At 39.5% G+C, this 22,266-nt stretch overlaps 1 protein-coding gene across 5 annotated transcripts in view; it reads right to left on the bottom strand.

Moving 5' to 3' along the window:
- Positions 1-11,231: 11,231 nt before the first annotated feature.
- Positions 11,232-22,266, bottom strand: part of MAEA (macrophage erythroblast attacher, E3 ubiquitin ligase) — a 52,608-nt gene continuing 41,573 nt past the window's right edge. For all 5 annotated transcript variants that reach the window (XM_059817447.1, XM_059817442.1, XM_059817444.1 and 2 more), the window contains 4 exons: positions 16,143-16,251; positions 12,855-12,988; positions 11,959-12,154; positions 11,232-11,535 (listed from right to left, as the gene is read on the bottom strand). In XM_059817447.1, the coding sequence (XP_059673430.1) occupies positions 11,440-11,535; positions 11,959-12,154; positions 12,855-12,988; positions 16,143-16,251 (535 nt within the window). In that variant the 3' untranslated portion in view covers positions 11,232-11,439. The remainder of the gene's footprint in view (positions 11,536-11,958; positions 12,155-12,854; positions 12,989-16,142; positions 16,252-22,266) is intronic.

The raw sequence follows: 22,266 nt of genomic DNA, 5'->3' as shown, positions 1-22,266 counted from the left end.
AAAAAAAAACCCTAAACCAAACAAAAACACCCCCCAAAACCAAAATAAAAACCCCCCAAACCTCTTAAGCCAATAAAAAAAGCATGGAAGACATTTGGGCTTGTTAATAAACTAATGAAAAAAGCCTGATTGCACCAAAAAGCTAGTGAAAAAACTTCTTTTTCCCTTTGTATTAAAAGTGAAATAACTGCACCTGGCAGAGAAGTGGCTCGTTCTTGAGAGGCCAACGACAGTGAACTGAAATCACAACTGAGCTGCCAAGATGCTGCCATGGGCACCATACCCACAGGTTGGTTAGAGCGGCTCCAGAGCTAACGATGGAAATGCTGGGAAGTCGGCTTGCATGTGTGTAAACACAGCGTAAGTTTACTTACTGTAAACAAGGAATCCAAATTATCTACAATCCATATGATTTCTCTCATCTCCATATGTTTATATCACTGCTTGGACTCTGTTTTAAATATTGCAATAAAAACCTGTTTGTAGAGCTCAGGATGTTGTATGCATATGTTGCAAAAATACATTGTGTTGTCTCTTCAAAAGTCTCATAGGTAACTGGCCTCGAACTGCACAGAAATACTTCAACATTGATCCATGTTCTGGACTTACCGCTTAGAAAAGCAGCAGGACTTACTATTTCAGGACCACCAGCTTATTTCAAATATTTATTTGAAATAATATTTCAAATATTATATTGAATCATACTGTGGCAACAGCAGGGTTAAATGCTTTCAGAACAATAACAAAAAGCTGTAAGCAGTGGACATTTACCTCTGTAAAACATGTAAACAGCATGGCCAATACTAGAATAATGTAAATTTTCCAAAGTTTTTTTAAAAACCCCAGTGACGTATAGGAAGGGTACAAGAACAAACTGCAGAAAAGAAATTGTTGCAATAGTGCCTATAAGTAGAGATTTAAATCAGTTTTGATTATCTGAAACAAAATTGAGAGGTAACTTGTTCATAAAATAAAAGGATCTTCAGGGGAAAATATCACATATTAAATGATCTTGAGTATAGCAGCAAAAACCACAAGAAACAAAAGATGAATTCAAACTGGAAGCCGGGCACATACTTTACCAGTGAGGAAACAGATTCTCTGTCTTGTGATGATGTTTTTCTGACAGATGTGCTCTAACCAAACAACTCTCAATTGTAAATAGTTTTGAGAGTCGACATCTAAAATCAGGACACTGGAGATCCTGGCTCCTTTGGAAGGCATTAAGTTACAGAGAAGACTTTTTACACAAAGCAGAGGTGGCAGGACGTGAAAAACCTGGTGACTCAGTTAGACAGGAAATGTTAAAGCAGGAGCCCTGGCTACTCCTGCTATGGAGCTGTCAGTGGATCCTGGAGAGAGGACAGGCTGGAGGAAGAGTATTTGGCAAATAGAGTTTAAGAAAAAGGATATTATGGCACTCTGAAGAGTCCTCGAGTTAAAAGCAACTACTGTAGGTTTCCGAGAACGTTCCCAATTTCAAGACACAGTTACCTGAGGACAGAGAAGGGTGATAGGACGGTTCCTCTAATGGTGGAAACCTTAAGAGCTGCCCCTCGAACTGCCCACAGCAGGGAGGACTGCTTGGAGCAGATGAAGTTGTGTGGCTGCATTTATAATCTTTGGGATTTTAACAGAATTGATCCGTCCTGGTATATTTAATGGGATTTGCACAAAGTTGTAGAACATTCAAGAAACCATTGCTCTACGAGACTTTACGTTTTAGCCTAGATATTTTAGTATCACTTCAGTTGAGCGTGAGACTTTCTGGAGGAGCCCAAAGCTCTGTGTTGCTGCTTTCAATATGCAACCAGGCCATAATCTTTATTCTAGCTGCTAGAACAATTTTGATGTTTTGATTTTTCTTGTGGGCTGAAATAATGAAAATAATGATTCATTTTAAACTTGTCAGATGCTAGATGGAGGTATTATTTTGCAATAATGATTTTTAAATAGACACCTGAAGGTTCAGTGCTAGGTTTGTTGGCCCAAAGGTTCTTCTTGGCTTCTTCAGCCCAGACCACAAAAATGGTACCAGCACTCTGATTTCTTTTCATGCTGATCCTGGAAATACAAGGTGTGGAGGGGAAGAATTGAGACAAATACCTTATTCAGATCAAAATTTAATCCAGCATCTCACATCCTCAAACACAGAGATCACAGGCTATGTTATTTATAGTTTCCTGATGCAAAGAAACCAGTCATTATCCTTTGCTAATTGGTTTAGAATAAGAGAGGTATTTCTGGATGCGGCAACTGCTAATCTTACTTCAGTGAGGAATTCTTCATTTTACCTCCTCAGAGAAGGGCTCCAAACATAGAGATAGGGAATATGTTTTGGCCAAGGGTAGGATAATATCTCGCTTAACAGGGCAGGTGACATTCTTCCCAGTGATTATAAAAATTAGGACATGATAGGTGTTACGTCAAAGAAGGTCTGTTATTCACTGAAGGAGCAAAACACAGCGATTCAGCTGTAGCTACTGTGATTTTTTCTATACCTAGTAGTTAAAGTGAATAATTACCTATTTTGTAAAAACAGCACCCTTTTTATTCACTGTGTTTGGAAGTAGGATAATGCATCACTGAAGCTAGAGAGCTGCCGATGGCTATGACAGTGAAATTCAAAGTAAACAGATACCACAAATTCTGGATCATTGGAGCATATGTATATCTGAGACCAACATTTACAAAGTGCTCCTGAGAAAAAAAAACCCCAACAGATCTGCATCAGCAACATCAATTCCTGTCTATTCTTCACTGTCTGACCATCGAACAAGATGAGATCACACGCTTGACAGTATTCATCCCGTTCCAGGGCTGTTTCTCCTGGAGCTGGCTGTGTCTCGGTTTCCACAGACGCAGGTTAGCAGCGTAGCTGCTCTAGGCACCCTCCGTACCCAGAGGACGGTCAGGTCGCAAACGCTTTGAGGGCAAGATCTGTTTACAGACTCCAGAGACTTCAAGCCTGTTCTGCTCAAGCCTCATGCTGACTCCAGAAAAGAGTCAGGAAGCAGGCTGTAACACTCCTGAAACAGGAATATTGCACTAAGCTAAGCTGATCTGAGCCGCAGATTACCCTTCTCTCCATAACATATATCCTCATACTGCTCAGGTATCTCTGCAGCTGGCAGAGCGGCAGCACAAGCCGGTGCTGCTTCTTCACTCGCTCCAGCAGCCGCCCACAGAGACGCTCTCCTGGTGCATCACCTCACCACCCGGCCTGAATTCTTCTCGGTTCCCTATGGTGGAAGTCAGCCCTGTAAACTGATATTCCTTATGGCCGTGAGGTCCTGTGCAGAGACGAGCAGGACAATGAGACGGCGACCTGAGTGTGGACAGTTTAAAACAAAAAATCACATCGCGATCCTCATGGAGAAACAGCCTCTTCTCCCACACCACATAACAAACCAGCTTATACTGAGGAACCACTCAGTCTTCCAAAATGAGGAGGGGCAGCAACAAGCAGATGGTGGTTCAAAACCTGCCTGTTGGGTTTTCACCCTCCTGCACCGCAATTCTGTCAGCAGGGGACAGAGCCGGGGGAGCGGGCCCGGTTCCAGTTAGCCAGGTATGACAGCACAACGCCGGGATGATGGGCTACCTGGCAAGAATTAATGCAGAGCCCTACATAATGTTTTCCTTAACGACTGCATGCAGGGCAACTTGAGCTTTCCTAAGATCAATTCCCCCCTGACCCCCTTCAATATCTAATAAAATATTTCTATGGTGTGAGTCCCTAAAGCTATCTCCCCTATCTCCCAGAGGAGATATCTCCATATGCACATACACCCTGAAGAACTTCCCACAGCTCTGGTCTTGCCTCTTCGGAGCTATCTGCCTTGCTGTGGTTTGCAAAGAAGGAAAAGGAAATTGTCTGCTGATTTTATTATCTGTTTATTTCCTTTTGGGGAATTTGTCTATATGATCCTGCTTAATCTCCATGGGTGGGGAACAAAATATTTAAGTTAGTTAATGATCTTTTTGTTCTGACGTGAATAGACTTTATCATCTTTCCCTCCTCATTCTTCCTTCTGGCTCTGTCAGGAAAAAGTCCTGGCTGGGAACTCAGATGAGCTCCCTGGGAAAATCTGCTCCTCTGCTCTGTGGGGTAGATAAAACTGTTTCCTTGAGAAATGCACAACATGGAAGTTAATCTTATGGGATAGGAAATAGGGCCAAAGGAGTAGGTACAGATGCAGGTTCCAGCCCCTTGGGTGTTATCCCCCACTTAACCAGCTTTGGTTTTCCACATTAATTTGGGAATGAAGGAAATGTCTTATCCTGAGCCAGCTGGGCTGGGAAGGGATTTCTAGCCCACTCCAGTGACCAACTCAGTGCTCCCTCTGCTCCAGCTTCAGTGTAAGAGATATGGACACGAGCAAGCAGGACTGTACTCCAGCTTCCAGCAAAGTAGCACCAGGCGCCTTGCAGCCCTCACTCCTTCATCCCGATGGCAGCACCATGATAAGGTTGCATTTCTCTGTTTCAAAGATGCAACACATCGGAGGCTCAGAGCCCTCCACGATCACGGTGGACTCTTTCAAGTGAGGTCCTAATCAACAGCTGAATGAACTCTAGTGCTAAAACAATCTTGTTTATTTGTTAGTCCACTCCTCAAGGTTACCTGTTTTTCTTCCTGTGTAATATTCCAGCATCCTCTGGGCTGAAGCTATCTACTATTTTTGTCCCATCAGCACATTCCTGCTTATTGTGGAACGTCAGTAATGACAATTAGTATCAGCTCTATGATAGATCCCCGAGGAACCCCCTCAGTTACCCTGCCCTTCACACTGCCTAGTATCCTAGCATCTCCCGTAGCCAGATCCTTGTGCAATTTCTAATTCCCATCTTCTCCAGTTGTTAGCTAATGTCACCACATGTAATACTGCACTGCAGCTGGATTTTGTTTGAGAAGGCTTACTTTAACAACAGTGGTCATCAGGGTGGGATGGCAAAATTATCCTCAGTAAACATCTCCCCTTCACGATCCCTCGCAGTTATCCTCCAGGTTGATTTTTTATTCTCCCCTCCCCTTAAAAACCAGGGACTAAAGTAGAGGCACTCCATTCCCGTGATACCATCCCCAGGCTGGATACTAGAACAGCTTCTTTCCATTAGATCTGAATAATTAACAATTCCAGGAGAGCGATCACTTGGTTTCTATAACTTGCACACACTTTTTTTCACCTCCATGTTAGAACAGACTAGAACAGAACAGAATAGACTATTTCAGTTGGAAGGGACCTACAACGATCATCTAATCCAATGGCCTGAGCACTTCAGGGCTGACCAAAAGTTAAGGCATGTTGTTAAGAGCATTGTTTGACCGCCCTCTCGGTAACGAAATGCTTCCTAATGTCCAGTCTGAACCTCCCCCGGCGCAGCTTTGACCCATTCCCACATGTCCTGTCGCTGGATATCAGGGAGAAGAGCTCAGCACCTCCCTCTCCACTTCTGCTCCTCGGGAAGCTGTAGAGAGCAAGGAGGTCGCCCCTCAGCCTCTGTTCTCCAAACTAGACAAGCCCAAAGTCCTCATCCCTGTCACCAGCTTTGTTGCCCTCCTCTGGACGCACTCGAGGACCTTCACACCCTTCTTAAATTGTGGGGCCCAGAGCTGCACACATGTTGCTAAGTTATTTCTGTTTTTCTCAGTCTATCTCCTTCTCCACCCCACCCACCAACACTGGACATTGCTGTCTTTACTAGGAGGAAGAAGAGAGGTGCTGGCTGTAACTGTAATCAAGTCTGGATCTCTATCACACAGTGTGCAGTAGTTTCATGTTAATTTTTTCCTCTTGCTTGCACTTTTAAAACTTCTGCAGTCATTTTAATCTCTTTGAAAGATAGCATTTCTTAACTCTACCCTGACACTTGTTCTCATTTTTAATATGCCAAAACAAACAGCTTTTCTTGTTCAGCAGCCTTTTCTATTTCTCGTTGTTCAGCTATTTCCTATCGTTCTGCTTGTGGTGCTAATTGTCCTACAGCCGATTTCCTCTGGCTTAGGATACAGATCTGTGGTAATTTTGACATGGTCAAATAGCAGGATTTTATGGTGGAGTCTGAAATAATCTTATTCAAAAGTGTGAGCTCCTCAGTGAAATTAACTTGTCGCTAGCTAGCAATGATAAGGACTAATTTAATTTTTGAAATGAAGAATTTACATTTACAGAGTCTTAGAACTTCAGTTCAAACTGAAATTAGGACTAGACCTCTTAAGATGAGGTTTTTTCAATGGCTAGCTCGGATACACATTTAACATCTTACAAAAGCCAACTATAGCGTAGAAGTACTTTGTGTTGGCTCTACAGCTGTTGTGCCAAAAACCTCTTTAGCCCTCACACCCAGCAATAACTGGGCTCTAGCTTCTTGCTCCCTCTTGCTGGCCATGGCTACAAATTTTCTTCCCCTGACTGTGTACCAGAGATATTCTACTTACAGAACATACCTGGCTATAACAAGAAGATGTTAGTAAAGAGATAAGAAGAGATTCTGCTGTCCACCTCTGCCCAGCCTAGATCTCTTCCTAAAACAAGGAGAAAGTTGAGCTGCTGAAAGCTTCTCAAAGCTTAGCTAACAGGGCCAATTCTTTAAAATAAACGAATAAATTAAAAAATGCTGCCTTTCAGCATGGCTGATGTATATTGCAGAACCAACCAGACACCGAATCTTTGGAAAAGCATAAAGGCAGGGAGATCCTGTTCACTATCTAACCCACAGATGCCCCTCAGCATCAAATAGAAATAGTTACTATAGCATTCAACAACCAGAAGAAACTACTTGTAGTTTGTCTGTTCAAGGATCAGATAAAGATCAGACTTGATCAACTATCCTCTTGGTCTGGGCTGGGGTTTATTTGGTGCACTACTTGAGAAAGCATGGAGATCGACAGCTGGGACAGCACGTTGTCACTAAAGCCTGGTTTTGCCTTTAAAGGTGCTGATTATTTATACCAAATGGCAGAAAGTCATGCCACAGAAAAATCACTGCTCAGAGCCAGGTAAACCCAAAAGAATAGCCCTCACGGTGGAGTATGCTGGAGAATACAGCCAAAAACCCTGTCCTAAGGAGTGCAAGACTGAAACAGGGAAGCCAAAAAGGCCCGTTAGCCTGCTGCTGGGAGAGAGCGTTAATTGTGCTGCAGACTTCAGGACATAGCAGGAAGGAACAACATGCTGAGCAGAATCTGGTACCTCATTATAGAACGTGGAAAAACAGGATGGAAGAGATTTAAATACTCATTTTGTTACACCAAGTGACCTCAATATCGTGCTACAGGAGACGCAAGTGCACAAGATCACAGTGGAGGCATGGTCTCCAAGCATGCCCTGATAAAGTGCTTCGTGTGTCTCCTAACACGCTCTGCTCAGGCCACCCGAAGCAGAAAAAAAGAAAGCCAAAGTATTACTTTTTTTCTGAACAGTGGTCTATTAAGAACGTTCAAAGGCACCCTTCTGGCAGATTACCAGCTGTACATAATTTTCTCCTTCTTCCTCTCCCAAATAATCTTTTTTTTCCCAAGAAGTGATCACCTTAATGAGTAGGAAAGGACATGCTTATAATATTAAAAAAACCTCCAAACTGTACCAGCCCATCAGTCTTTCAAGCTTCCTGCAAAATGTTTTGCCTGAACATGGTATCAGCTTTACTACTTCCTACCTACAAAGTGTTACAATCTCAGCGTCTCAGACCCTTCTCAGCTTGGCAGATAATGGAATACTTCAAGCTGAAACAGGTATCAAAGAAACCCATGGCATCGTGAACAGTTACCAATACCTCTCTCTCCTTTCGCAATATGGGAGCATCTTCAGCATTTAGACTAGGGGTTTGGACCACAACAAATAGAAGGAAAGGTTAAGGCAATTCTCAAGCTCCCTGTAACTGTGGAAATCAGAGAAACTTGTCCTGACCACAACTGGGACAAACTGTTGCCTTCAAACAGGAACACCATAACCAAAATCTAGAGCCTCAAGTCTCATTTTGTTAAACTGCTTGGCAAGACTGAAAAACCATCACAGTAAAGGATGTTGATTCATTTCCAGCTCAGCCAGATCTTGAGAGGAGATAGTCTTCACTTTACTAACCAACCTCTTCCATTTCAAAAGGATGTCCTCTATTGTGCAGGCAGTAACTTGTACTCTTAAGGAAATATATGGATTTTCTTCTGTCTTCCAACTCAGCACACCGCCAGGCATCCATAAAAAAAAGACTAGGACTCTCATCTGAAGTAGCTGATGGCCGCTTTTTGATAGATATGAAACACTGGCATCGCTGGTAACATAACAAGACGTACAATTGGCAGAAAAGGCTTGGTTTCTACCTAGCAGGTATGGCCATATTTGTTGACGTTTCGACATCTGGTTACAGTCAGGTTGTGTAACTGATTCCCCATCCTATGTTTTACAATCTTACTGCTATGCAAGATATTGCTAGAATGAGACAGGTTTAACAATATCTTTACCCAAACTTTCAACTGTTGAGGAAAGCCTCTCTAACCCCGCCCCACCTCCACCAATGTTATACAAACGTACTTCCAAAGTCCTCTTCTCAGCACACCCACAGGCAGGAATCAATGCAGTGAGAGAACAGTTATTAAAATAGTGTGCACAGGCAGTAAGTTTATACTTATTATGAGTCACATATTGCTCTTGGTTTGATGTTTGAAGCCACCCATGATACGAAGTGACACCTCTGTTGGATTCTGAGCTCAAGGCTGCAGAAAGCAGTCAGGGAATGCAAGCCAGAACCCCAAGCTGCACCAAAGCAATCCATCCCTGCCACCATTTCTGACCCTCATAAAGCTGGAAGGCTTCTAAAGCCATGCCAGAGCAAGCTTAAGAATGAAAGCCAGGCTATAGGTGCACATAGAGGACAGAGTCCACAGTGGTCAGCCAGAAGACTACAACCGCCTGTATCAGACATGCCTCACTGTAGCCAGAATAGGTCGTTTGCAGAGTTCTAAAGCAAGCAATCATGGCTTACAAACAGCTGAGGCTCCCCTAGGCTCCTTCTGGAGCACCTTCTTTTTAACACACCATCAGGGACTCGGACCTCACAGCAGCACCTGAAATGACACTTCCCATAAATGGAGGCTCTCCTGTTGTAGGACTGCTGCTCTCCTCTCCTCCCTTCCTAGTTTTCTTGGGAGCGTAGATTTCTCCACCACTCTGCTTAGACCACAGAAAGGAAAAAGGGCTGAAATCTCAGGAAACCGCAGCTCTAACTAGTACTTAGAGAAGCAAAAGCAACAATATCCATACTCTACGATTGTTGTGCAGTTACCACACATTTCCTCAGAGCTGATAAGAAATCTACCCCTTCCTCCCTGCTTTGGCCTTTTATGCATTTCTGTGAAGTAGGGAAAAGCAAGGCTGCCATTCTCAGAGTTATCCTTGCCCTTCTGCTATGATGCTGTGAATAGTCTGCCAAAGAAAAACAGATGCTGTTCCACTTGGGTTTCAGCAACACTGCTCCCCAGGGTGATGTCCTCTCCCCTTTTGAGTTGATGGTGCTTCAACTCTTGCCCCATGAGGAAGAGATCAGTTACTGCCTAACTGATAGCCAATTACTCCAGTTACTGATGCAACTCCTCTCATTATCTGTCTCCACCTACTCTTAGGACATTGCTTTTATTCTCAGGAATCGCTAAATCTGCCGCTTCAGAAAATGCTGAGGGAAAGGGATCCTGCCAGCAGTAGGGGCAGGAACACTGGTCTCTGCCAAGCTGGCACAGCTCTGCAGCGTTCCAGATATACCTGTTCAGAAGCATCAATAATGTATGCTTACCGAAAATGGAACCTTTTAAGACATACCTCACTGGAAATCCCACTAAATACAGTGGGAAATCCCACTATATTTACAAATTTACAATTTCAGAGTGGCTGATACAATCAGTTTATGTTGAACATGGATAGAAGTTGCAGTCCCTCCAGTATTGTTTGTTAGCTTTCTTTAAAGCACTCAGTCACGCATCAAAACCTCACACCTAGCACCTCCCACAAAACTTTTAACAGAAAGCCTCTAGAACAGTAGGCAGTCTTCTAGGAAGCAACAGAAAAAAAAAACTGACAGGAACGTAGACTGGAGTGTACTGTTCAAATATTGTAAGTTTAAACCAATGCTCTGACGTTGGAGCCTGAAGAACAAGCTTCATGGTTGTGGGGGTGGTTTTTTTTATTTTGCCTTTTTTTTTTTTTTAATCTTGCAGAACACTAAAAAACAACATGTGGAAGTTGCACTCCTTTTAAGAGAGACCCTTATAAAAGAGTTAATTTTTTTACATTTAAATACAAAGCAGCTTTCTAATTTTATATAATCAAGAAATGGAAAACGATTTTTATTAACATGTTTTACATTTACAATCTTTTATTAGCTAATCAACATCAACATGCAAAAATAAGCGCTAAATACAAACCTCTACAATATGGTTTTGTTTAAACTACAATGGTTTAATTCTTTCGAAAAGTCATAAGGATGTGTTCTGTAGTTGTTAAAATTGAACTATTAGTTTCAGTAATGAATACTATTTAGACCCTAAAATTATGTAATCATCCTGCAAGGCATCTTCAGAAACTTTGCCCAACACTTAAGAATACCAGCTCATTTTCATGTGAGTACATTCTCAAAGCAAGAAATAAGGCAGTAGCACTAATGATTTCATATTGAACCCTATGCACATAACTAATAACTTTAGAAGGACTTTAACACTATGGTAGACTGGAAAAAGAACATTTAAACAAGCATTGGATTTTGCCTGAAATGTTCTCAGTTCCTCTTGATACTTATGCAACCTCCTTAAAATATTTGGGTTTGGAAAAAGACTTCACACTCCTTCAAACCAGTCCCTAGTTGATCCTCCAGAGAAGCCAGTCTTGTGTCAAAGACATCACTATCTTCCCATGGAAATAAGTTACACAATTCATGTTCAGGATTACTTCACGAGAGGATCATAAAGAAGGCAAAGAGGAGCTTAAAGGAGAACATATTGGTAGTACTGAAATCCTTGATAACAAAAGGGTCTTGGACAATTGTGAAAAAGAGGGAAGAAAAATGGATTTAATTTCAAATCTGTTGTAACTTTTCCCCCAGTGCAAGTGTCCATCTTTAAAGAAAGTTATCCTTTAGAAGATGAAAGTACTTTTGAGAAGAGCCCAATTTTTGACCTCATGTTACAAAACCTTAACAATCAAAATTTGTTTTTGTTTTTATTCAAGTACAAACTTAAGTCATAATTCCTCTCTTTTTTTTTTTTTAAAGAGTGTTTATTGTTGCTCATTGATCTTTGGTCGCAAGAAACAATAATGCCACCGACAGGTCTGATCCCCAAGGTGGCAGGTTTTGCTTCTTTGCCACACATTAAGGCCCCCCCCTCTACAGGGTATGCCAATATACACTGTGTCAAAATTCCAGCGGCACTTCATCATGTGTTTTATGGACCTACATGATGTAGACTTTCTCAGCTTGTGAGAAGTTGAAGACTTCTTTGGTTCTTGGGCAAATTACTTTGTCATCTTGACGAATAGAAAGCAGAGACTGAAAAAGAGTGAAATCAAAAGATAATATTCATGATAGTAATTCAAAGCATTATTTAACTGTTTAGTAAATAAACTTTTTTAATTTATAAAAAACAATATTATAGTCTGAAGTCAAAATATCTTTGCCCACAAAAGTTACTTACTGTACATTATCACTCTCCAGAGGGAATGATTTCCAATGCCATTTGATTCCACATTATAAATCTGTATATTCAATCAGACACTAGCTTCTTTAAAAACCAATTTAATCACATAAATATAGAGTCCTTTAAAAATTACTGCGAGAAGCTACTTTTCTTCTGTTAATATAGAAGACACTTCTAGCTTTCTGACTGAGTTTATAAGCTCTTCTTTTGATTTAGAAAGTTGTTATAACCACTGGTATTTGAGACTTCAGTAAGTCATTGATTTCAACACTTACATTGTATCCATAGACATATCCATTTGGTAACATCATAGGAGGATTATTTTCGTTCATTACATCCCCCGAAATCTTGCAGACTAGTCGGGAGTTGGCACAATGTGCCATAGGCAGAGGCTGAGCCAGCTTGTTCAGGGATTTGCTGCACACAGGGCAGTCTGGGTTTTTTGAGCTCCCATCCTCTTTATAACACTGTCTGTTTAACAGCAAGTTAAGGAACAACCACCGCAGAATGCAACAACAATTAGCTAATGACAAACATGGGAAAAAAGGTAGTAAACTCTGCAAATATAGCCGAGGTTACAGAGTGTACAGGACCACATAATTCAAGTTTAATGTGTACGTACAAGAATCAAGTGCTTGCTTTGTTTCAAGGAACAAGAGTGAGCAACAAGTGTCTGGCACCCTCTACAGGTAAAGTTTCTGATGTAGAACACTTGTCCTGGTGTAGAGCACCAGTCCTTCTCTAATACACCACAGTGCGTAGCAAATCCAACTAAGTCTCAAAAGACACAGGATATACTTGGATATTCACATAGAAACAGACAGGGTAAATTTGTGTGCAACTGCTTAAAAAAAATAATTCTGACCCAGCTCACTAACTTTTGCAGATATATTCATTAACTTAAGATACATGGAAAGATAACCTAGTACACAAACACAATGTAGATTTCACCTTAAAATTTTGGTTTGGGCTTGGGATTTTTTTTTAAAACCATAATGCTATTTATTATGATCTCTCCTTAATTTAACAGAGATACCAATTCATACTCCATTTAAACAGCTCACGAGCAAAAATATTCATGTGTCACATTTCCTCTTTGAACTCTCTCAAAAGCATCCATAGAATGAAAAAAACCACAGCACTCGACAGTAGTATCTGCAGTAAAGGATACGGTGTTTTTATAGCTGAAAGGCCTGCCTGGAGTGTTATAGTAAAAACAGAATTGTTTCCCAGCTGATGTAGTCTGTAGTTATCATATCTAAACTGTTGGATCAGCATTCTCCATCGAGCAGGGTCCAAGAGATCCTGTTAAAAAAAACCCACAACTGTAAGTTGTTTTCAATCTAATTGTCCCAGGGAAAAAAGCCTGGGAGTGGTAAATTGTGCAAAACTCGCTAGACTGAATCCATCACAAAATAAAAGTACACATGCTAAGGCATAGTATGAACGTACTTGTTTAGAAAGTACCTTTTAACACTACTTTACTAGAAATGATTTAAATCAAGTTTTACCTAAAATAGCTGGCATAACGATATTCAATCTCCAAACTTACTTTTCATTATACTTGTGCACATGAACTTGTAAAAACGTAAGAACCTAGTTCAAAGAAAATGCTTTAGTTTTTACAGCATGCACATTATCTATGCAAAGGTCCAAATGAAATTCTGCAGTAAGAGATCCCTACGTACCATCTTCCTCGCTCTATCAAAAGCAATCTAACTGCAGATTCTAGTCCCATCCCCTCCGTCATCTACCAAATGTTCCAATTAAGGTATGTAAATCCTGGTAAGGCTATTTCTTGCATTTAGTTTTCTAGAATGTTGGCCTACAACATTAGTATTGTGGAATGTTTACCCTATACCCTCTGAACCATTAACATCAAAAAGTCAGAAGTGTTTTTACCTCAAGTCAGGTTAATTCTGCTGCTACCTCTTTGTAATATATAACGTTTACAGAATTTCATTAAAAGGTTTTAATTTGAAGAGCTGGCACAACCCCAGGTTAGAGAAAGCTTAGCTAAGCTATGCATTTAAGGACAAAATTTCTTTAATATATATTGCAATGCTGTGGGTTACCTAAAAAACAGGGAACAGTAGTTAAAGTAGGGATGTTTTTTTCATAGAAGCAAGAACTAAACCCACAGGTCAAGGATATATTGAACCCTAAAAGTAATGCTGTGAAAGCGTCATGTAAGAAGTGAAGACCCTTTGAAAATACACTTATATTATATATACACACAGGCAAAGACCTAATCCTTTCTTCTGCTAGCACCCCTTCTCCTTTGTATCCATAACCTGCATTTTGGTCATAAGAAGTGACAACGTTTATTTATCTCAGAAATAAGGTCATACTATCAACTGTGCATGCTACACTTTGAAGCAACTAGGAGAAACAATAATATATTTTAGTATATTGTTTAATTTATAAAACAGGCTTTTAAAGAAAATCAAAAGAGACTTAGTGACATACACTGATTAGCAGAATCAAATTCAAAACATGTTATATACCAAAATTACTAGGCAGTGATTTTGCCATAATGTAGGCACTAGTCTTTTTGCTTTGCTCTGTACCACCTTGGCCCACTCTGCCTCTCCTCAATTCCCTGTTCATTCAAGTAGAGACACTACAGAAGGATGGGCTCCAGCATTACCTTTTGTTGTAGCCTGTACCCTGGAATTCCCCCACCCCAAGAAGATCAGGCTGGCCTGAGAACTTTTATTCAAAAGCACCATTTCTGCCACCAGACCGCATGTCTGTTTGCTCTTTCACCTGCCCCAGTTTAAGGCCAGAATGTTCCCGGAGTTCCAGGATGAAGCTTTTCTTCTGACCTTAAGGCAATTCTTGAGAAGAGATAACAGACAACAGATCCATAATAAAGATATAAAGTACTACTAATGATTAAGGAAAGCTTATGATTAAGGGCCTGGGTGATGGGACACAAAAGTAGCAGCTTATTAGAAGTCCAGTCAGAATAATTCCAGGCACAGCTACACAAGCTTGTTCAAAGGATATCAAAAGAAAATAGCTTGTTTTGCCACAACATTAAATACATTTTCCTTCAAGTCCTAAAAGATAGGACAAGCTGAAGAAAGTTGTATTCATTGGCTATAGAAGATTCTTCTTCCCTTGGATTAATAAAATCAAGTTATTAGAGATATTATGATCTGACAAACATTCTCACAGATTTAAAAGTAATTTTACTTAAGACATTTATGCACAGAACTCCTAGTCAACATGTCAAAGGTATCTCCAAATAAGTGAGCACTCTATGATTCTGTTTATCTAGGTAATTATTAGAGGACCCAAAAAATAACTTCCATAAACCAGAATGTTTTAAGTCCAATCTATAAAAAGTAGGAAGGAATTTGTTCCAATTGTATGGTTGTACGTGAAACAAATACTAGCTTTTCTCCTTGCTCTCCCTCATTGAAACATTCTGTCCAAACTAGCCCTTAGAACAAAATACAGGATTTTTATTTCCTGCCTATTTCTTTCTAACTACTAAAACAATGATAAGCTCTGTCTTACACCCAGTCTTTTAACACATCTATCATTTATGCTCGTAACTCACATCAAATGTAGAATCCAAAATACCAGGATCCTTTCTAGGACTCCAGGATTAGCAAAGAAATTCACATTAATTCTGTGGGTGGTTAGTTTGGGGTTTTTTGTGTTTGCTTTGTTAAACCATTGATTTCATCACTAATTGTTTAAAAAACATGTTTACACTGGCATTGCCACATATTGGCTTGGCATTTCACAGGATTGTTGTCTTGCTTTGCCAGCTCAACTCGTCTACCTTCTGCCTCCAATGCCAAGTTAAAAACGTAGTGAATTAGCACATGACCACAGAACAAACTCAAAATCTGTAGAAACAGTAACTACCCATGAATTTTGCTTGATTCAAATTTAGATGTCGATATTACCACTAATATCTACATTAATTTGTATAATCCAAATACATGAACACTTGCTTTATGCATCAAAAATACTGCTTTCAGGTCATTCAAATAAGTTTTCCTTTCTTCATCCCAACCACCACAAAAACAGTAATTTGAGAAGTAGAATTAAGAACTGCTGCTAGCGTATTAAGGCCACAGCCTAGTTATATTGAAAAAAACCATCTCATTTTTTCTTTGTACTTCCCCATTTTCTATCTCTTGCTGTATATTTGCATATCATGCTTCCAGTCCCACAGATCTTTAGTGCTGGGTTTCTGGTAAGCCTAGCTCAGTGTGACTCTGTCTGTTACTATTAAGATCCAACTGCAGCAATACAAATACTACCTGGATTAATGCACAGGCAAGGACTGGTTATTAAAATTAAGGACTATTATAAAGGTGGCTTTTAGAAAGTAAAATTAAAACAACATTTGATATTAAGATTATCAATGCATTTTCCTGTAAGAAAAAAAGACCTGCAACTCTGCTGTACCACTGAATTTCAAACATAACGTTACCTTATAGGGGGAGATATGAGTGTCTGAAGGAAAGGCCAACATTCCCATCACTTGTCGAACCTCATCCAGCTGGCTTCCCTCAGCCTGACTGAAATGCTTTCTTGCATGTCTGAAATACAGAATTTATGCTTTTGTTAGATAACCTTGTTTCCAAATCATTAAATTTACATAATTATGTAAGATTTCAGAGAAAAACCTCTAGATTCTGCTCTCAATACATGAACTCCAAAAGGTGATACATTTAAAGGGCTTGAAAAAATACATCCTGCAAGTGTGAATGCAAGAATGACTTTAAGAATTAGCAATTTTACACTGTAACTTCTTAGAAACCAGAACTTCTTAGTGTAGCATGAAGTCTTACCTCACCTACATTTAGAATGACAAATCCGCAATTATTAGAAGAAATGTCTCTGCTTACGCAAGCTCAATGTATCACATTTACTCCTTTGGCATACACTCACCGCTGAGATAAATGCAGTCTGATAATCAGCTATTCTAAACCATTAAACATCAAGAGGGTTCAAATATCTACCTTGTTTATACTGACATTTGAGACAATGTTTACTTTTGAATAAATGATTTTTTTTTGTATAGGCTAGAAGGCAATATGACTTTCTGTGCAGACTACAAGAAATTGCAGGGTAATGTAGTAGAAAACACCTTGTTAAGAGCAAATTTTTTTTTCCAGTGAAATAAAAAATTAAGTAGAACTTCAGTACAAGTTTCTGTACTTTAATGCATACTGATTATAAGAGATACATACAAGGCTGAAAACTTGGATATTTGAAAGAAGTGACAGCGTTACAGAAATGTATTTAAAGCAAAAATACAAACTTTACTATTTCTCAGGAAATTAAAACTAAGAAACCAGAGAATTATTATCAGATAAGGACATTCAACTACTTCAAAACCCTGTATGAAAGCCTCCCTTATCTAGTCTTCCCAAGATCATCAATTCTCAAGTTGGAGTTTAAGTGTGCAGGAAAACCTTCCAGCCTTTAAACTAGATGATTAGTTCAGCATTTCTGCTAAAAGCCCCTGTTTTCAGTGGTGCACAGATGCTGCATAGTAGACTGCGTACGGAACCAGCACTATATTGAATTTCTGGCATTGCGCAAGTGTAGGAAAAAAGTCTTCCCTATGCCGTATTTTCTCCACAGTTTGTATTATGGGTAAGATACAAAGTCATCTCTGAAGTACCCTCGTGTTTGCTCTTTTTAACTTTTAAAGAGTCTTGTTAAAATCTATTTAAAGTTATAAGTTCCTTCTAGGAATATACAGTATTTTCCAATTGCCCATTTCATGGGTTGAATTAAAAAAAAGTCTTTTTTTTATTTCTAATGCCGTGTTCCACTGACTACACTTAGGTCATCAATACCATGAGAACAGTCTCTCTAGCAGTGTTTCAGTACTCCTACTTCCTCTCCCACCCAAACCAGGAAGCAATGGAAGTTATGTAGGACAGGCTGTTTCCACCCAACTTCCTATTTTGGGTGAGCAATTCAGGAATGTAAATATTGTTCCCCAGGTGATTACTGTTATAAGAGCAGAAGTACAAAACCCCTGGCCTGAGCAAAGAGACTAGGCAGCCTGGATGTACTGGAAGAAAGCTAAAATAAGTGCTAGTGCAGAGCTGCAGATGAAAGTGATAGATATTTAAAAGAAAGCTTAGGCAAAGCAAAAAATTCAGACCTACCAGTTAAGCTAAACTACTGTGTATGCATGCATGAGGGAAGAGAGGAGAAAAATCATCCTAAAAGCACTGATCACTGTGCACTTGTGTTCTGTGATGTTAAAGCAGAAGTGGTACTTCAGTTTTGCACCAGCCTCGTTAGTATTGTGGTCCTACTCCCCATCAGGCCTTGACAATTTGCTCTTACAGACAGCATTTCAACAATACATTCCCCTTGCTTATAGGAAGACCCTGAGCTGCAACAGGCAAATACTGGCCACGCTTACTGTATGTGTTCAAGAAGAGCTAGAATTAACTGTTTTGTGCATGTACGATATATAATCACTGTGTGTGTGCTAGCCATTCAAAGAAGTGCTCAGCAATCCAACACTTCCATCATTTGCCAAGTACTGAACATGCTGGGATGTGATGGCCATTTTGGGTTCAGCCAGAAGGAATTAGGTTTTCTAAAGTGACTTCTGTTAGTCTTAATCTCCTGACTTCCCCTTCCGCCTGCACCCCCTAAGAAAACAAGGAAGTTTTCCCACAAAGCCTGCCATGCTAATGTCTGAACTTAATCCTCTGAGTGCCAACACAGAGAAATTAAAAAGAAGCAAGATATCCTTTAAAAGAGAAACAAGTTTGTTAATTCATAGCACTCTGAAGTCTTTTTTTTTAGATTGGGAAGCAAGAAACAGTACTATGGGACTACTCATGAATGGACAACGTTTAACACCTTATTTGCCCTCATGCCATTATTCACCCCTTCTCTTTTCATTCAGCTATTTCCATCTCTTTGTGCTAACATTATGCTCTTGGAGGTATATATGAACCTTACAATGCTTATTTACAATGTTTTTACGACCATTAGCACAGACTAGTCAGTATAGCTAGAGCAGGGGACTAAATTTTTTTTAAATTTTTTTTTTTAAATCACAACCAGTGGACCATCACTGAAACCACTAACTAAATTCTTGTGACAGATCAAAGTAATAGGTAGAAAGTTTTGTTTTTCAAATCCTAGAACAATTCTGTAAACTCTGTGGGAACAAAGTCCATCGCCTTTTGTTTGAAATAGCTGTTCCTCTAGCCCAAGCAGGTAGAGCAGATATATTGTACTTGATAAATCCAGGAATGAAAGGATATTTATGAAGACTTGAAGATTTACAGTTTACTGTCTACTAAGGGTACATTAAGTTGTTAAAAATGTATACAAGCTATACAGTGTGTGTATCTACATATGCCTGAATACAGGAATGAACATATTTATTTATTCAGCACTATGCTTGCTGAACAAGCATAGTGTTATCAAGAAAGGACTTGTTCTTTCTGCTCAGTCTTTCTGACCGACGCCTGAATGCCTTTATTTCAGTGACCATTATGACTACTAGCAAAATTTATACTCAAAGTGCTCAAAAGTTTTATTATTATTTTTACACACCTGTTCAACCCCACCCTCCACCCTACAATAAAAATAAAGGAACAAACTGTGTTTATTCACCCTGGTAGGAGAGAAGTTTACTAAAATGAATAGACTGTGGCCACTTTCTCCTAACTCTGCACATCATCAGCTTTTTTTATTTACTTCTTTTGTACTTCATATCCCAAGAACAAGAAGTGCATAGGGTGTTTTGTTAAGCTTTTAGCTCAGAACTCTGCATATCTCCAGCATACCATAAGAGCAAAGTAGCAGAATGCTATCAGATTTCCCAGAATGAAATTAGTGAGAGCCCCAAAAGTGTGAAATTAGTGTCAGTCATTTATTGTTACTGTAATAGGTATGAGCTTTAAAAAAAAAAAAAACACTAAAGAGACTGTGGGAGTTAAAGGCTAATGATACTAGGCAAAAAACTTTGTGATCTACTTAAGCTTAAGAGATTTACTCTTTGTATTCAAGAAACAGCTTTTGTACATTCTTGAAACTTGCACTTCCAAGACTACTCTAATAAACTACCTTAGAGGAAGGTCCGTTTGTACTCATATTCTGAAAAGCTACAGAAATTCAAACACTTATTTAATAAGATGTATATTTTTAAAGCTCACATCAGTTTTAACCTAAAAGCAATATGTCACTTCAGAGGTTCTCAGCAGGCAGTAAGCAAAGCTTTCAAACTTATTTAAACACCAGCTGCATTTCAACAAAATGTCAGTTCTCCGAGTTCCACTCATACAGGAAACTACTTAGTAAACAGCCTCTTTCTCTGCTTTCTAATGGATGCCTGACCTATTTATTGCACCATGGACACAATACTGAAAGAATCCTGCTGCAGGCACTTAACAGAAGCAAGCTAATAAAAACACAAGTTGCAACAGTTTGCTAGCAGCAATGAGATTTATGCTACACCTTCCCAAAAATATATTCCCTTATTCATTACATATTTATTTTGAAGCGAAGTAGAATGACATGGTATAAACTAGCATTTTTAAGCCTCCTTACTTAAGGAAAACATTGATATGTTGAACTCAATGTACAAAATTATCAAAACTCACCCTGTTAAAAATGGGTGAATTAAGATATAGGACTTCTGTAGCTCCTTTTCATTTTACAAGAAGTTGTGAAGTTAAAGCAGCATTGTTGTAACTGGCAAGTTATAATTGCCGAGTATAAAATATATGTCAATACTGAATTTCAATAGGTATATGGAATATACACACCTCACCCCTAACAACACTCAATATGGATGCCTATTTGCAATGTAGATAGGAGCTGTAAGTTTTAAACCTCAGAGGCTATGGTAGTACAACGTTATTCCACACCAAGAGTGCTGGGTCCTCTTGAGGGTTGACAACTTGCAAATTTTACCACTTCTGACATGGAAAAGGGATCAGAGGGAAACCAATATCCAGTAACAACAATAAAATAACAGAATGACCTTATCGACTTTGTCCCAGTTCTCAGCGTATCTCCTTATTTCAGCTCTATGCCTGCCCTCTGGTTGCCAAGCTACATAAGGAAGCTGCAGCCCAAAGAAAATAGTTTTTAGAGCATGGACTACTCATTGTTAAGATGCATGACTGCACAATGGGCAAAGAAGCAAACTTAGCAGAGAATAAAGGTAAAGGCACAAGGGCACAGTATTCATTGGATATAAAGAGCACCATGGGCTTCAGAAGACAGATAATGTAGTTGAGTGTCTTTCATAATTTCCATAAGTACCTGACAATTCCTTAGGATTTGAGAACTCTATCAAAGGGTAAGTGCACATATCTAAATGTTAGAATGTGGTTTGGGGTTTGTTTGTTTGTTTTTATTAATTATTAACATTAAAATTAGCTGAAGTTTATCAGAGTGCACATTTGCACTGGCTGGGACCAAAACAAAGATGATTTAGGTGCAAGTAGGGCAACGCAGGAATGATATGAATTAGCCCAAAGCAAGCAACACATTTGAATGAAATTAGAGACAACAACTGGAAATAACCTTAGAACTTAAGGTGAATAACTTTGGGGGTGGTGTTAGTATTACACTGGCCTCTCCACATACTTGCACTACCTTTTCCTTTATTCTCTTTTTTAAAGAACTAAGGCTTTCTCACCCATTTTATTCAAGAAAAGTTACGTGGTTTGCCCTGCAGAAAAGTTTCTTGAGAATGCACTAGAATGCTTTCAGTCTGTGCTTATGTTATGGTACTTCATATGTTTCATATAGCTCTGTGCTCCTCTGACCAAAAAGCAGCTTTGCCACAAATACAAGCCTCCTGCTGGTTTCAATTTCTGGAGTACCTAGTATGGTTTTAAAGGCACTAAGACTTCCTTAACATAAAACTTGTCAGAAATGTTAAGTGGCAACAGTGTTATCACCAGAACCTATCAGCAAAGCTTCAAGTCCGGCCATAAAACTTGTCATGACCTCTACCTAGGTTTAAATATTCTTACAAAACAGAACCTGCTGTGAGTTCTTCTCTCCCTTGTCCATGTGTAAGCTCCTGTAGCTCTGCCACCTGCACCATATTGGTGCTGGCAAGATCACTGCTTATCAGAATTATCAACACATTTTATAGTCCCAGTATCAAAATTCCACTCATTTCAGCAGAACTTGTTTCCTGTGTTATCCTGGAACATTATTCCAACACCTTAAATCAGGACCATTAACTTAAAGCATAAATTGCTTCATGTGCTGTTATTCTAAGTATTGCCAGACAGACTGTCTTGTGGCTGAAGTCAGGCAATGATTAGGTCTGACTCTAGTTCTGTTACTGATTCACACCACCTTGGGCAGTGCTACTTTCTTCTCAAAGTAGTCCCCACTGAACTAGTTCAAAAGAGGTGAAAATGGGTGTTTAGTTGGTTTCTTCGTTTTGGGCCAGGGGAAAAGGAGTGGGGGTAACAACATAGCTTGTTATTCTGACATGTGACAGCACAGAACTCCAAATTATCCATTCAATACAAAAGGTTAACCTGGCCTAAAGCATAACTTGTAGAACAAAAAGTTTAATGAAGATAGTAAAGCAG

The sequence above is a fragment of the Gavia stellata genome, chromosome 5 (assembly GCF_030936135.1).
Source record: "Gavia stellata isolate bGavSte3 chromosome 5, bGavSte3.hap2, whole genome shotgun sequence".
In the NCBI taxonomy this organism is placed as follows: domain Eukaryota; kingdom Metazoa; phylum Chordata; class Aves; order Gaviiformes; family Gaviidae; genus Gavia; species Gavia stellata.
Note: the sequence above shows the minus strand (reverse complement) of the source record. Positions and strands in the feature narration are given on the sequence as shown.